Source organism: Protopterus annectens, chromosome 7.part0, assembly GCF_019279795.1.
Source record: "Protopterus annectens isolate FY-2018-M chromosome 7.part0, PAN1.0, whole genome shotgun sequence".
NCBI lineage: Eukaryota > Metazoa > Chordata > Ceratodontiformes > Protopteridae > Protopterus > Protopterus annectens.
Genome location: NC_056739.1, coordinates 690,414,527 through 690,427,544, shown reverse-complemented (window position 1 = coordinate 690,427,544; position 13,018 = coordinate 690,414,527). Strand labels below are relative to the sequence as shown.

The 13,018-nt window shown below is 42.7% G+C and overlaps 1 protein-coding gene across 1 annotated transcript in view; it reads right to left on the bottom strand.

Moving 5' to 3' along the window:
- UNC13D (unc-13 homolog D) overlaps positions 1-13,018 on the bottom strand; it is a 1,205,501-nt gene that overhangs the window by 984,708 nt on the left and 207,775 nt on the right. Inside the window, exon 2 of the mRNA XM_044077226.1 lies at positions 550-591. Within this exon, the coding sequence (XP_043933161.1) occupies positions 550-591 (42 nt within the window). The remainder of the gene's footprint in view (positions 1-549; positions 592-13,018) is intronic.

Sequence of the window (13,018 nt, the reverse complement as noted above, 5' to 3'; positions counted from 1 at the left end):
TATAGATATTATTTCCAAAGCACCATGCTGTTGGTTGATAAATTTAATTATACAGAGTTGTAAAATATCCTGTGTACAGTCTACTTGCAAAAGTTTGCACTTTTAAAAAGGTCTCTCTTGAAATGTGACTAATTTGAATGCATATCCAACAATATAAGATCTATAAGTCTAATAGTTTAATACTTGTACATAAATACTAGGTAATGTTTGAATGTATATTGCTTAATACCTGTATAAAATTGCAGATTTACTACATAAAAATTAAAGATATGCAATTAATTGATCTAATATCTGAATGTCCTTGGTGTTTGTTTATAACACACTTTAATGCTAATAGAGCTTTTCTCCCTGAGCCTATAATGAAAAGAGGTTCAATAGCCAGTCGGATTTTCCTGGTAAACAAATGCAAATAGATAAATAATAAATACATCTGTTTTATGGCACTGTCCTCCTATTAAGGGAACTGCATTAGCAGGCACTTTTGGTTATACTTCCTTTAATATTGATGATGTCTAACACCTATAACAACATGAATGCGGAATGCCTTACCTCTTTCCTGGAAAAACGATGCCCAGTATTTGGAGGAGCCATCTAGAAAGGATGAAAGGGAAATATCTATTAGAGTTGGAACATGAATGACAGAAGATCCATTTTAGGTAACAAATACAGCAGAAAATAAATAAATTAATAAACAAATAAATAAATTATGTAGATTTTCTCTACCTCACACAGTCAGTAGACTTACACTAGCAAATCCCTTCCCTGATACTAAGCCAACAGTTAATAATGGCTTGATCTCATCATGTGCCTTCAGCAACTACAAAAGAACCCCATGATTATAGGATGAAACCCATGATTATAGGTTGAAACCCATGATTATAGGATGGAACACATGATTATAGGATGAAACCCATGATTCTAGGATGAAACCCATGATTCTAGGATGGAACCCATGATTATAGGATGAAACCTATGATTATAGGATGGAACACATGATTATATGATGGAACCCATAATTATAGGATGAAACCCATGATTATAGGATGGAACACATGATTATAGGATGAAACCCATGATTATAGGATGAAACCCATGATTATAGGATGGAACCCATGATTATAGGATGAAACCCATGATTATAGGATGGAACACATGATTATAGGATGAAACCCATGATTATAGGATGGAACCCATGATTATAGGATGAAACCCATGATTACAGGATGGAAGTTTGCCTCACAAGTCACTCATGCTACCATCCATGACTGAGCAAACGTATTGTATAAACATATTCACATTACTCTAAGATATGTGTATTAAAGTCTCATTTCTAGTTTATGTCGACCTTTCATCAGCGTAGTGTGCGAGCAGAGATCCAAGAATTCCTGAATCAGAATTTATCCTAAACCTCGGGTATATTTTAGCTGATTACTCATACTTCCAAATCACTGTGACTGTCACAAAGACAAATTATGCGCACTGCTTTTAGAAATACTTCAGCAGATTAGCACTTCATCCACAGTGCTTTCCTCTCCTTACAATAAGTATCAGAAGGTTCAGAAGAACATATTGGATCCACCACATTAAGTGTATGTGCCATTTCTTAAGTGGGGCACAATGACTTTGTCCAACACCAGTTCAGAATTTAGTTTATCATCAAAAATGAATTATTGGTGAAATAAGTCTCTATTCAGGAAATAATTTCTTATTTATTTATTTATGTATGTATGCATGTATTTATTTATTTATTTATTTATTTATTTATTTATTTATTGTTATTTTCTTCTAATTGATAATTTTATTTATCATGGTTATGTGTTCTGTCTCTTAATTCTTGCCAAATACGTCAGTAGATATTAATGTGTTCTGAATATTAATTGTAATTCTAGCCACAACTTACTTTTCACTATTAAACATATTTCATCTATTTTGTTTGCATGTGCTAGACCAAAAGAACTATCTGCTGCTCTAATAACCCTGATGCTACCCTCTCACCTATGATCACTGTAATCTGGCCCTGAGATAAGGTCAGAATACCCAAGGTAATCCAGCTGAGCCATAAGGAGGACCATTAGCTACCAACAAACATTGATATTTTTAGTTCCTTCTGCAGCCTCCTTCTCATTATGGTTGAACAAGCCATCAACATGCACTCGCTCATGAGTAACATGTCTATCATGTACTACAAGTACTTTCACCACTGTAACCTCTGCTGTTTGTCAGGAGCCCTTCAAGTGCCAAAATTTATCCTGCCGCCATCCACAGGACGGACCAGAATCTTATGACTATTTTCTATGTAGAACACACCCTTCTGTAACCAGTTTCCATCAACGACAATGTCCCTGCTACACCAGTTCAAAATAGCTGTACCTGTGGCACTCTAGAGGGAGCCCTGTGCTCCTGACTTGACAATTCATTTAGTTGGCTTTCCAGTCTGTCCGACCCACTATCTAGACAACAAATTTCATTCATTGTATAGATCATGGGCAGGATGGCAATGACTGGAAAGTCAGCAAATTTTAAACAGAAAAGTGAATGCTATAGCTGCATTTCAATCAGTTCACAAAAGTTTGTAGGGTGATTATTTTTAATATAGTCAAGCAACCAGATATTATGGACAGTGGATGGAATAAAATGCACCACAGAATATTTAGGCACTCAGAACTTCTGGTGACCTGAATGCACCCATGTTCCTGGCATAATAAGTACATACATAAGTAGATTCTGACACAAGTTAGTAGTGGGGCCCTGCCCTCAGTCTCTGACCTGGTCCCCCACCTTGTCCAAAACCAGAGGCATGATCAGAAGGTCTTTATATCTTGTAAGGAGACTAGGGACAGTATGATTATTATTCATTTAATTTTCGTCAAAAACAAACTTCAGAGGTTTGCACAGAATGTCACTAGAATATGTCTAGAAAGAGTTTATGCTGTAGCAGTAATGTGTTAGAATACGTTAATGTGATGATTCATTTTCACCTTCCTCGCAATCAAACAAACGACCTGTAGAGAGATGACCATCTTTTCAGGGTAGGAGTAAGGAGACCTTTTGTGTTTATGCTCTGACTACAACAACAGCTTGAAAAAGATGACTGAGGTGATTTGTTTATTTAGTTTCATTCCAGCCTATCTCCAGAAAGGTACATAGAAGGTGACTATCGTTTCTGGGGGTTAGGTAGGGAGGCACCCTGAAAAAAGACTTAAAATAGCTGGGCTATTTGCTTGTGTTATATAGTACACCATTGTTTTAACATTTAAAAGGGCAATTGTGTCATTTATATTAACTTAAATATTGTTGATACACAACAATCCCCAGGATTCAGCAAGCTCTACATGGTGTGCAGGAATAGTGCAAGAGCTGCTGCACGCAATATGCCCGATGAGCAATCCAGGAATGAGCTCTCAGGACATGCACGAGTGCTCCTACACTATTTCTGCATGGACACCACTGTTCTATGCTAACTATCCCATTTGCTGGTGAAAACCATGCAAATGAGATGAATTAGCGATCCAGGAAGCAGGCAGTCGTCTGTGCAGGAATAGTGTATCCTGCAGAAATATATTCGGTTACTAACCGAATACATTTCTGCAAATTACAAAACAGAGGCAAGACAGCTCCAAAGAAAGCATGCATTCAATGTAGAAGGCATGCCAATGGGAAAATATTTGTCCATTGGCATGGGAAATAGTTGCAAAATTATAAAAAAATAACTTTTATTTTTTTTGGCCGATTTTGGCCATTTAAGTGTACGGCAGCGGTGCGCAAACAGGATCAGCCCGAAAATAAGAAAAAAATTTGTAAATAAGCTTTTAAACCCAAATCAGCATTTTGCCATGATAGTCAATGGCATGCATAAGACAACAATACCAGGGAATAGTGGTTGCTAAGGGGGAAGGTTCAGTGTGAGTCTGGTAACTATGAATTAGCATTACGTTTTATGTAAATGAGGGGACTGATACTGAATCACAGATTTCCTCTCAGTGTTAGCTTGCACCCAACCATGTAAGTGCAGCAATACCATGGTATAAGTATAAGAGGTAGATGACCTCATAAGGGAGAGTGTCATGCATGCTGTAAGCTTATTGGAGCTCTGTGGCCCGTGTTAGCCCTTAGCTAAGTACAGCTAAGGAAGCGAGGTGTGTCTGAGGCTTCCTAGCAGTGTTTACATTGCCTAAACAGGTGTGCATGCCGCACACTGGGTTTTAAACAAAAAAAAAAAAAAACAAACAAAAAAAAACACATGAAATAGCAGCTCTGTTCACATCTGAGCACTGGGTATGCGCGGCATGCCTTAGGGCTTAAACGGGAAGGCAATGGGAAGGGAAAACAGCAGTAGGAAGGCAATCAAGGAGAACTAGTATAGCTGGCAGATGAAATGTATCAGAATCAGCCAATTACAAAGGCAGCAGCCCAGCCCAGCACACTACTATAAACTATGCAAACACCTTTCACTCTGTTTTTTCCGCCCCAAACTCTACACTACCGGTGTACACAGACGAGGAAGTTTTACCTGACAAAACTAACAAAATGTTAGGGACTGCTGTTGCTCTCATACATCAATATGTGGAAGAGACTGAGGGTGGTGAGGATGTGAATGCTGGCAACTAACCCACAGTGAGGAAGAGGAGAAGTGTGTACAGACCCAGGGTAACCTACCAGGGGCTACATGAGCTGGAAATAGTGGAGCACTACAGGGTGGACAGGGACATTTTACAGCAAATTGTTGAGCTGTGCCGGTCATGCATCACACACAGAACCAACAGAGGGGAACACACCCCAGTGGATACCAAGGTATGTGTAGGGTTAAGAATACTAGCCACAGGTACCTTCCAAAGGTCAACTGGGGATATCATGGGGATCTCACAGGCATCAGCATCCAGGGTACTCCACCAGTTCCTGGATACCATGTCAGCACATGCTGGTGAGCACATATATTTCCTCAACACCAGTGACGCGTTGACCAGTAATATGCATCTCTTCCAGCAAATAGCAGAATACCCTGATGTAGTGGGTGCTATGGACATACACATCAAAGCACCACCCGGCAAGTGGGGTAGGGTCTACATAAACCACAAGGGCTTCCCCTCCATCAGCTGCTAGGTCATGTGAGTTGACCAGGGCATTATCTTGAATGTGTGTACTGGCAGCCCTGGAAGCTATCACAACTCCCACATCTGGCATATGACATAGCTGTACCATAAATTTGCCAGTGGGACATCCCATATGGCCACCTAGTGGGGGATGCTAGTTATGCACTAGAGCCGTGGCTGATGAAACCCATCAGAAATGCACACACACCCGAACAAGAACTCCATAATGAGGTAAACGCACAAACCAGAATCATAACAGATTGTGTGTTTGGGATGCTCAAGTCACAGTTTCGGTGCCTGGACATATCCGGTGGAGCCTTGCAGTACTCTCCAGCTACGTGTACACACATTTTCATTGTATGTGCCATACTACACTATATGATCCTGCGGAAACAGCTTCAGCAGAAACAGTATGGGGCAGGGCCACACAGCCCCCCAGCATTGTCAAGGCCATCAAAGGCACAGTGGGACTCGGAGAAAGAACAACCTGAGCCTGCCCATGTAGGCAGAAGGAGGCGTGCCCAGTATGCCCAGGCTTTGGCAAACAGTCAACACATAGCACATACACTGTCACGGTAAGGACCCAGGGAATGTCACCTCTCTCTGACTCGCACATACAGTAAAAGGGATGCCAAACATGACACCACCTGTGCTTTACCATGTATAGGGAGTGTACTATGTGCATCCAACATAGTCAGACCTCCAGCACCATCCTCAATACTGGCACAGCAGCAAAGTAAGTCACTCTTCCTATCAATTGCTGAATGGAGTAGTATGTTCTGCTAGTTGTATCTATGGTATGGATGTGAGCATGCAAGGGAAGCGGGTGGCTGAATGGGATGGCAGCAGATAGTGGACACCTATATGGGCAGCATGAAATCCATAACAAATACTGGTGTCAACAAAGTAGGCAGTACTAGACCAGGTGACAAATCCCACTGCGGTACATGTGGTGGCCCAAATGTGTGTCCATAGGACACACACATGCTTGTCAGTGAGACTCACATACCCAGCACCAGCCTCAGCCAGCTGGACAGGTGTAGATGACCATAAAGAAAGGCTGTGCTAAGGCCTCCAATTGATGGCAATGGTGAACAGCCCCCCTCCGGACCTACAAAGACAGACTACAACAGGTCTGGCAGTTATATGTTAGTTCTGAATAGTAAGAAGTCTGAAACTGAAATGTAGATCAATGAAACCTAAGATCTGTACTCTAATGATATGCCTCTAGTCTGCATGATAGGTCAGAATACAAAATGAAATGGAAGCCAACAGAGTACCTGAAATACCAGTGCAGTCATAGCAATTCTTTACAGTTGGCAGGTGTGCCCCCCCCCCACAATCCTATGTAGAAATGCAGTAACATGTATGTGTGGGTTTAATAACAGTGGAGCACAGATTACCTGAGCTGGCCCAATTTACAGGATAGATTGTTGCATGTGTACAATATGCAGGCCTCTGCTTCTTAGGTTGTTGTGTGTTCAATATTGTCTGGAAGTGGTCAGCATGTAGGCATGGAGGGTTGTGTCTTGGTGGCCTATGGCCAGTACTGTTGATGACAGGGCCATGTTCTGACAACTGCAGTGCCAACCACAATGCATCTCAGCAATACCCAATTCAGCAGTCATTCATACTCACTGTCCAGATGTCAATATCTGTCACCATCTGAAAGATGGACATGCCATGAATGTGGGCCCAGACATACATACAGTACACAGGTGGAAGTACCCTAGACAGAGTACATAAAATGTAACTGTCAACTGCACACAACTTTGGAATTGTACATACAGGTTAGCAGCACATTAGTCATCTGTGTAGTATGGAATACTGATGCAGTCTGGCCAATCACTGGCAGACCACAAAAGGCACAGTTATGAAGTAATGAGAGACTGCCTATGTCCCTGCACAAGGCAGAATAAGGGGAATGTCCCAAGTATATCTGTGAGTCAGCTGCAAGAAGCTTCCATATTACACATGCACTCAGCTCACCCCACCATCAGCCACAGGTTTATCACAGGTCATATCCCTGCTGTTGGGAATGAGTACAGTATGATCCCCACTTATGTATGGGAATACCCACAGAATGCAGCATGCTGAAGAGGTGTCCCATGCAGGTGTGTCCCTAGCTGTAAACAGCACCCTGCCAGCATTCAGACCAATGGATTAATATGGACAGGAGCTATTGCCATTAACACCTCGCACACTTACCCTGTCACCCCAGGGGAATCCAGTGGCTTGCAGCCTGGGAATGTAAGAGTGACAGGATGCACTGACCTGCTACAGATGGCCTGCCTCACTACCAAATGCCCTACAGTCCTCTGTCAAAGGCCTGTGCCACACCCGTTCTGCCAATGAATTGTTATCTCATGTGGTCCCAACTAACAACATAACACAGTCCACAGAACGCAAAGGCAAGGCCATGTTGACAAATCCCAGTAGCATGCCCACCATGTCCTACTGCATGAACTGTGGACCTACCCCTAAATACTGTTGGGATGAAGAGACAACTATAGGGATACTTCTCAAATATCGCTCGCATAATGTTAGGAAGAGAATAGAATAACAGAGTGGGGGGTGTAGAAGCATGGACGTCATGGAGTGTGTGAAGTCTGAAACTCTGATGTGTGCCTATACTACCCCTGCCTGCAAACCCAGTAATGGGTGGCTACAAGCCTGCTCGTAAGCCATAATGTGAAGGGGAACTGACCAGATATATGACCCCTGCCTCTGGGTAACCTGGGTGAATCCGTACAGCTGAGAGGTATGGCCGCAGCAGGATATGGCCATTCTGTTACATCGCTATATGTACAGGCAGGGGATCCTCAGCCACCACAGTACCAAGGTGCTGGACCATTTACACAGACCCATCAGCAAGTGTCTGTAGCTACCCCTCCAGAATGGCATGACTGTGCAAGAATATGTAGGCTGCAGACCACAATACAGGACACAGCTTCATTCATGTTGTATTTCCCAGGAAATAACTGTGAGCAAATAAGTATATCTGTCAGTAGTTGATGACATAATACATCACAGTGTAAAACAGTACATATGTCTGAATATCTCTGCTAACACCAACCATGTAACACAAGCAGCACAGACACAATAGTTGCAGTATCCAACAATATTTCACCCATTGTGACTCCATACTGTCAGCCTATCTACAGATATCCTGCAGAAACAGGTTTCTAGCTGTAGGTGTAGAACACCAAATCCTGGACTGGAGTACAAACTACCTGGAATGGATTCACACACTCAATACAGAAGGTCATATTGGGCATGTTCCTACACTTACAGAATTGAAGCCCATGTCTGACAACAACAGTGGACTATACATATCTGTCATTTGCAGATGTCTGTGCACACACACCACATTGCACACCACTCATGCTTTGCACACACATTGGCTAGGAATACTCACACATATCCAAGGCCAACACTCTATAATATGTCAAACATACACATGCAGAGATGTGGGAAAGAAATAGACAGACAGTGACAGAGAGATTGCCATTATGAGGACTGTCCCACCCACCACATATCCAACTGGCCAATATCACATGATGTGCCAATGTCAATCACTGTAGTCATTGCTTTTGATAGCTCTCAGCCCTATAGTGTATGTGGTGCTTGTGATAACTGTGTAACATGATATTACAAATCAGTATTCATCTAGCATTTGTATACCCAGTCCTGTCAAACATAAAGTTGTGTGTGACTGAATATTGTGTGTGTGTTTCCAGAGGAAAGGTTTATGACCCATTCACACACACTGCACTTCCCATTGCCCATGTTAGCACTCATGCTGATGTCAGTCACCTTGAAATAACCCTCTGGGCAAGCCTCAGCCCTATAAGCTCTGTGGTGCTTGCGATAACTGTGTAATGCTATAGTATAACATACTACCTAGGTAGGAGTTCTAATCCCAGACAGAGCAACTGTGAAACTCTGTGTATATGTGTGTGTGCGTGTGTGTGTGTGCGTGTGTGTGTGTGTGTGTGTGTGTGTGTGTGTGTGTGTGTGTGCGTGTGTATGTGGAGATGAATGCTTTTGAGGCCATTCACAGTCACTACACCTCCCATTTCCCTACTTTAGCAAGCCTGCTGATGTCAGTCACCTTGCAATAACCCTTCTTTGGACAAAATCCAGCCCCATAAGCTCCATGGTGCTTGTGATAACTGTGTAATGCTATAGTGTAACATACTAGCTAGGTAGGAGCTCTAATCCCAGACATGGCAACTGTGAAACTCTGTGTTTGTGTGTGTGTGTGTGTGTGTGTGTGTGTGTGTGTGTGTGTGTGTGTGTGTGTGTGTGTGTGTGTGTGTGTGTGTGTGTGTGTGTGTGTGTGTGTGTGTGTATGTGTGTGTGTGTGTGTGTGTGTGTGTGTGTGTGTGTGTGTGTGTGTGTGTGTGTGTGTGTGTGTGTGTGCGTGTGTGCTTGCATGCATGTGGAGATGAATGATTTTCAGGCCATTCACAGTCACTACACCTCCCATTGCCCTACTTTAGCAAGCCTGCTGATGTCAGTCACCTTGAAATAGCCCTTTGGACAAGGGCCAGTCCCATAAGCTCGGTGGTGCTTGAGATAACTGTGTAATATTGTAGTGTAATATGCTAATTAGGTAGGAGTTCTAATCCCAGACATGGTAATTATGAAACTCTGTGTGTGTAGAGATGAATGGCTTTGAGGTCATTCACAGTCACTACACCTCTCATTGCCCTACTTTAGCAAGCCTGTTGATGTCAGTTACCTTGAAATAACCCTTTGGATAAAGGCCAGCCCCATAAGCTCTGTGGCGCTTGCGATAACTGTGTAATGCTATAGTGTAATATGCTAGTTAAGTAGGAGTTCTAATCCCAGACATGGCAACTGTGAAACTCTGTGTGTGGAGATGAATGATTCTGAGGCCATTCACTGTCACTACACCTCACACTGCCCTACTTTAGCAAGCCTGCTGATGTCAGTCACCTTGAAATAACCCTTTGGACAAGGACCAACCCCATAAGCTCTGTGGTGCTTTTGATAACTGTGTAATACTATAGTATAGCATATGAGTTAGGTAGGAGGTCTAATCCCGGACGTGGCAACTGTGAAACTGTGTATGTTTGTGTGATAGAGTGTGTGTGTCCTTGATAATACCTGATGTTATGGACATTCACACTTACTACTCTCCCCTTACCCCTCCTTTATCACTGCTGCTGATGTTAGTCACCTTCAAAAATACCTGTGGAGATCATGGCATGTGCCATAAATGCTGAACAATGTAGTAGCAGTAACTGCACAGGTATCGGTTTGAATATCATCTGTGGCAAGTGTTTATTTGTGCACCTCAAATATTTTGGCCCCATTTACACCCAGTACACACTGACTTCAATAGTTCTGCAGATATCATCCACCTTATAAGTACCTGTTGCCAACCTAAACCATGTCAGGTCAGTGGTGCATGTGGTAAATGCATGACGTAATGGTCTGTAAAGATTGTTAGATTGAGGATTGAACCTCACCCCTTGCAAATGTAAATGTGTATTTAGGGTAAAGTTATTTTTGGGATCTCTCACCCACTACATCACCCAATGCCAGTATTTACAAGGGCTGGTGATGTTTCTCACCTTAGAAGCATCTTGGGACAGCATCCATCCTATAAGCTCTATGGCGCATGCTGTAAATGTGATACATTATAGTAGCAATACATAGCTAGGTAGGGTTTGAATCCCAGTACTGGCAAGTGTGTGTGTGTGTCTGTCATCAGTATCCTGTTTGCTGTGATTGTGTAACAACAGGATCCATTGTGGGGCAGGTTTTGCTAAATTATTATGTGGAGGACCTAATAGATGTCACAATGTCCACCTTACAAGGACAACAGATGTCAAACACCAGAGAGGCTGGTGTAGACAATCCATAGCCCTACATGTGACATTATGAATTGGTAAACAATATAGACAACCCTTCTATTGCTCAGAGAACACTCTTCACCCATGTCTCATACACAAACACACTTGGCTAGGCAATAATGACTATATTGGTAGTTCCCTGCATATTGCCTCACAGATAGTAACCATGGTGTGACTGCAGTGGACTACATGCCTCTTGACCACAACAGTGCCAATGACATCAGAAAATACTGTGATGTGTTACATCTCCTGACTGTGTGTTATCCAACAAGTAAAAGGACATGGCACCCTGTTCCATCCCAGCAGTAAGCAAATAAATGCTTACAGTGGCCCTTTTGCTATGTTCCCCACTGGACGCCTGCAACAACTGTAGAGTCTGCAAATGTAACCCACAAAGGGAATACCATGTCTTATACACATGCCCTGTATGGACAGATGCTACTAACTCCACTGAATACCTGTATCATGCTGTCAATGCAGGTGCAAGCACCACCTCATTTCCATAGCCAGGTCTCACCAAAATGAGGTAGGGAATGCTACATCAGATGATAACAATCTGTCTACACAACTTGCCCCAGAGTCCTCAAGTACACTTCCACACATCAAAGAACATGTGTGTGGACATGTGCACAACCCGGACACTGTCCATGTTATGGAATATAGATCACATACATGGGAAACAGTGCACATCACTGGCCACCCACAATAGTAACCCAGATGAGTGGATGGTGACTACAATACCCACCCCTGTGGACCACTCCAGGGACTACACCCCTGAGCCACACTGGAGACTATTGTCATGTGGCCTGATGCCAAGGTATTCCCTTTCCTTAGCCTTGTACAGCCTTCAGGTCCATTCACCTACTACACACTTGTGAAGCAATGAACCTATGCATCTCAGCACTGACAAGTGTGTGTGTGTGTGTGTGTGTGTGTGTGTGTGTGTGTGTGTGTGTGTGTGTGTGTGTGTGTGTGTGTGTGTGTGGAGATTAATGATTTTGAAGTCATTCATAATCACTACATCTCCCATTGCCCTACTTTAGCATGCCTGCTTATGTCATTCACTTGAAATAACCCTTTGGCCATGTTTCAGCCACATAAGCTCTGTGACACATGCAATAACTGAGTAACACTGTAATAGCAATACATAGTCAGGTAGGGATTTGACACTCCGTACTGGTAAGTGTGTGTTTGTGTCATCAGTATCCTGTGTGGGTGTCAGGGTGATTTTGTAATGAAAGGATCCATTACAGTGTGGGTTTTGCTACATCATTATATTGAGGACCTATATGTCCCAATGTCCACATTACAAGGCCAACAGTTTTCAAACACTGTAGAGGTTGTTGTAGACAATCCTCTTCCATAAATGTGTACAGCCATGTGCAATTACTATGTGACAGTATGGATTAGTAAACAATATAGGCAACTGTTATAATACCCAAATACCACTCTCCACCCATGGATCATACACAATCATGCTTGGCTCTTACTCTCTTACTCCCTTCCTTTCTTACTTTGTCTCTGTCTCTGTCTCTCTTTCTCTCTCTCTCCCTCTCTGGTGGATGTGTAATAGTACATCTGTTTTTGCATAGGCAGCAGCTTGAGTTTTATAAGTAATGCTCATGATCAACTGATGACCTGTGCATGAATTGCAGTCCCCCCACTTGCTAATTGCATGTGGAACAGCTGTGGTATCATTCCTATAGCCAATTGCATGGAAACACACTCATTTAACTAAGCACTTCATGTGGGTGTTGGCCCTTTTTCTTCACTGTGAGCAGGACTTCATGTGGGTGTCTGACAAACAGCATCACAGAGGGTAGTTGGAAATACCTCTTAAAACATAAACTGTGGAGACAGGCCAACAAACAGGAGGAGGATGTTCCAGACATGGGGACAGAATGTAAGTATTGCTGTTCTACATTTGAAGTATAATGTTAGTTTAACAGGGTTTGTGTGGATATGGCTGTTCTACATGATTTAAAGTCTGGCATGACAGTGTTATGTGGTTGAAGAAACTCTCACCTGTAGGGCTATCTG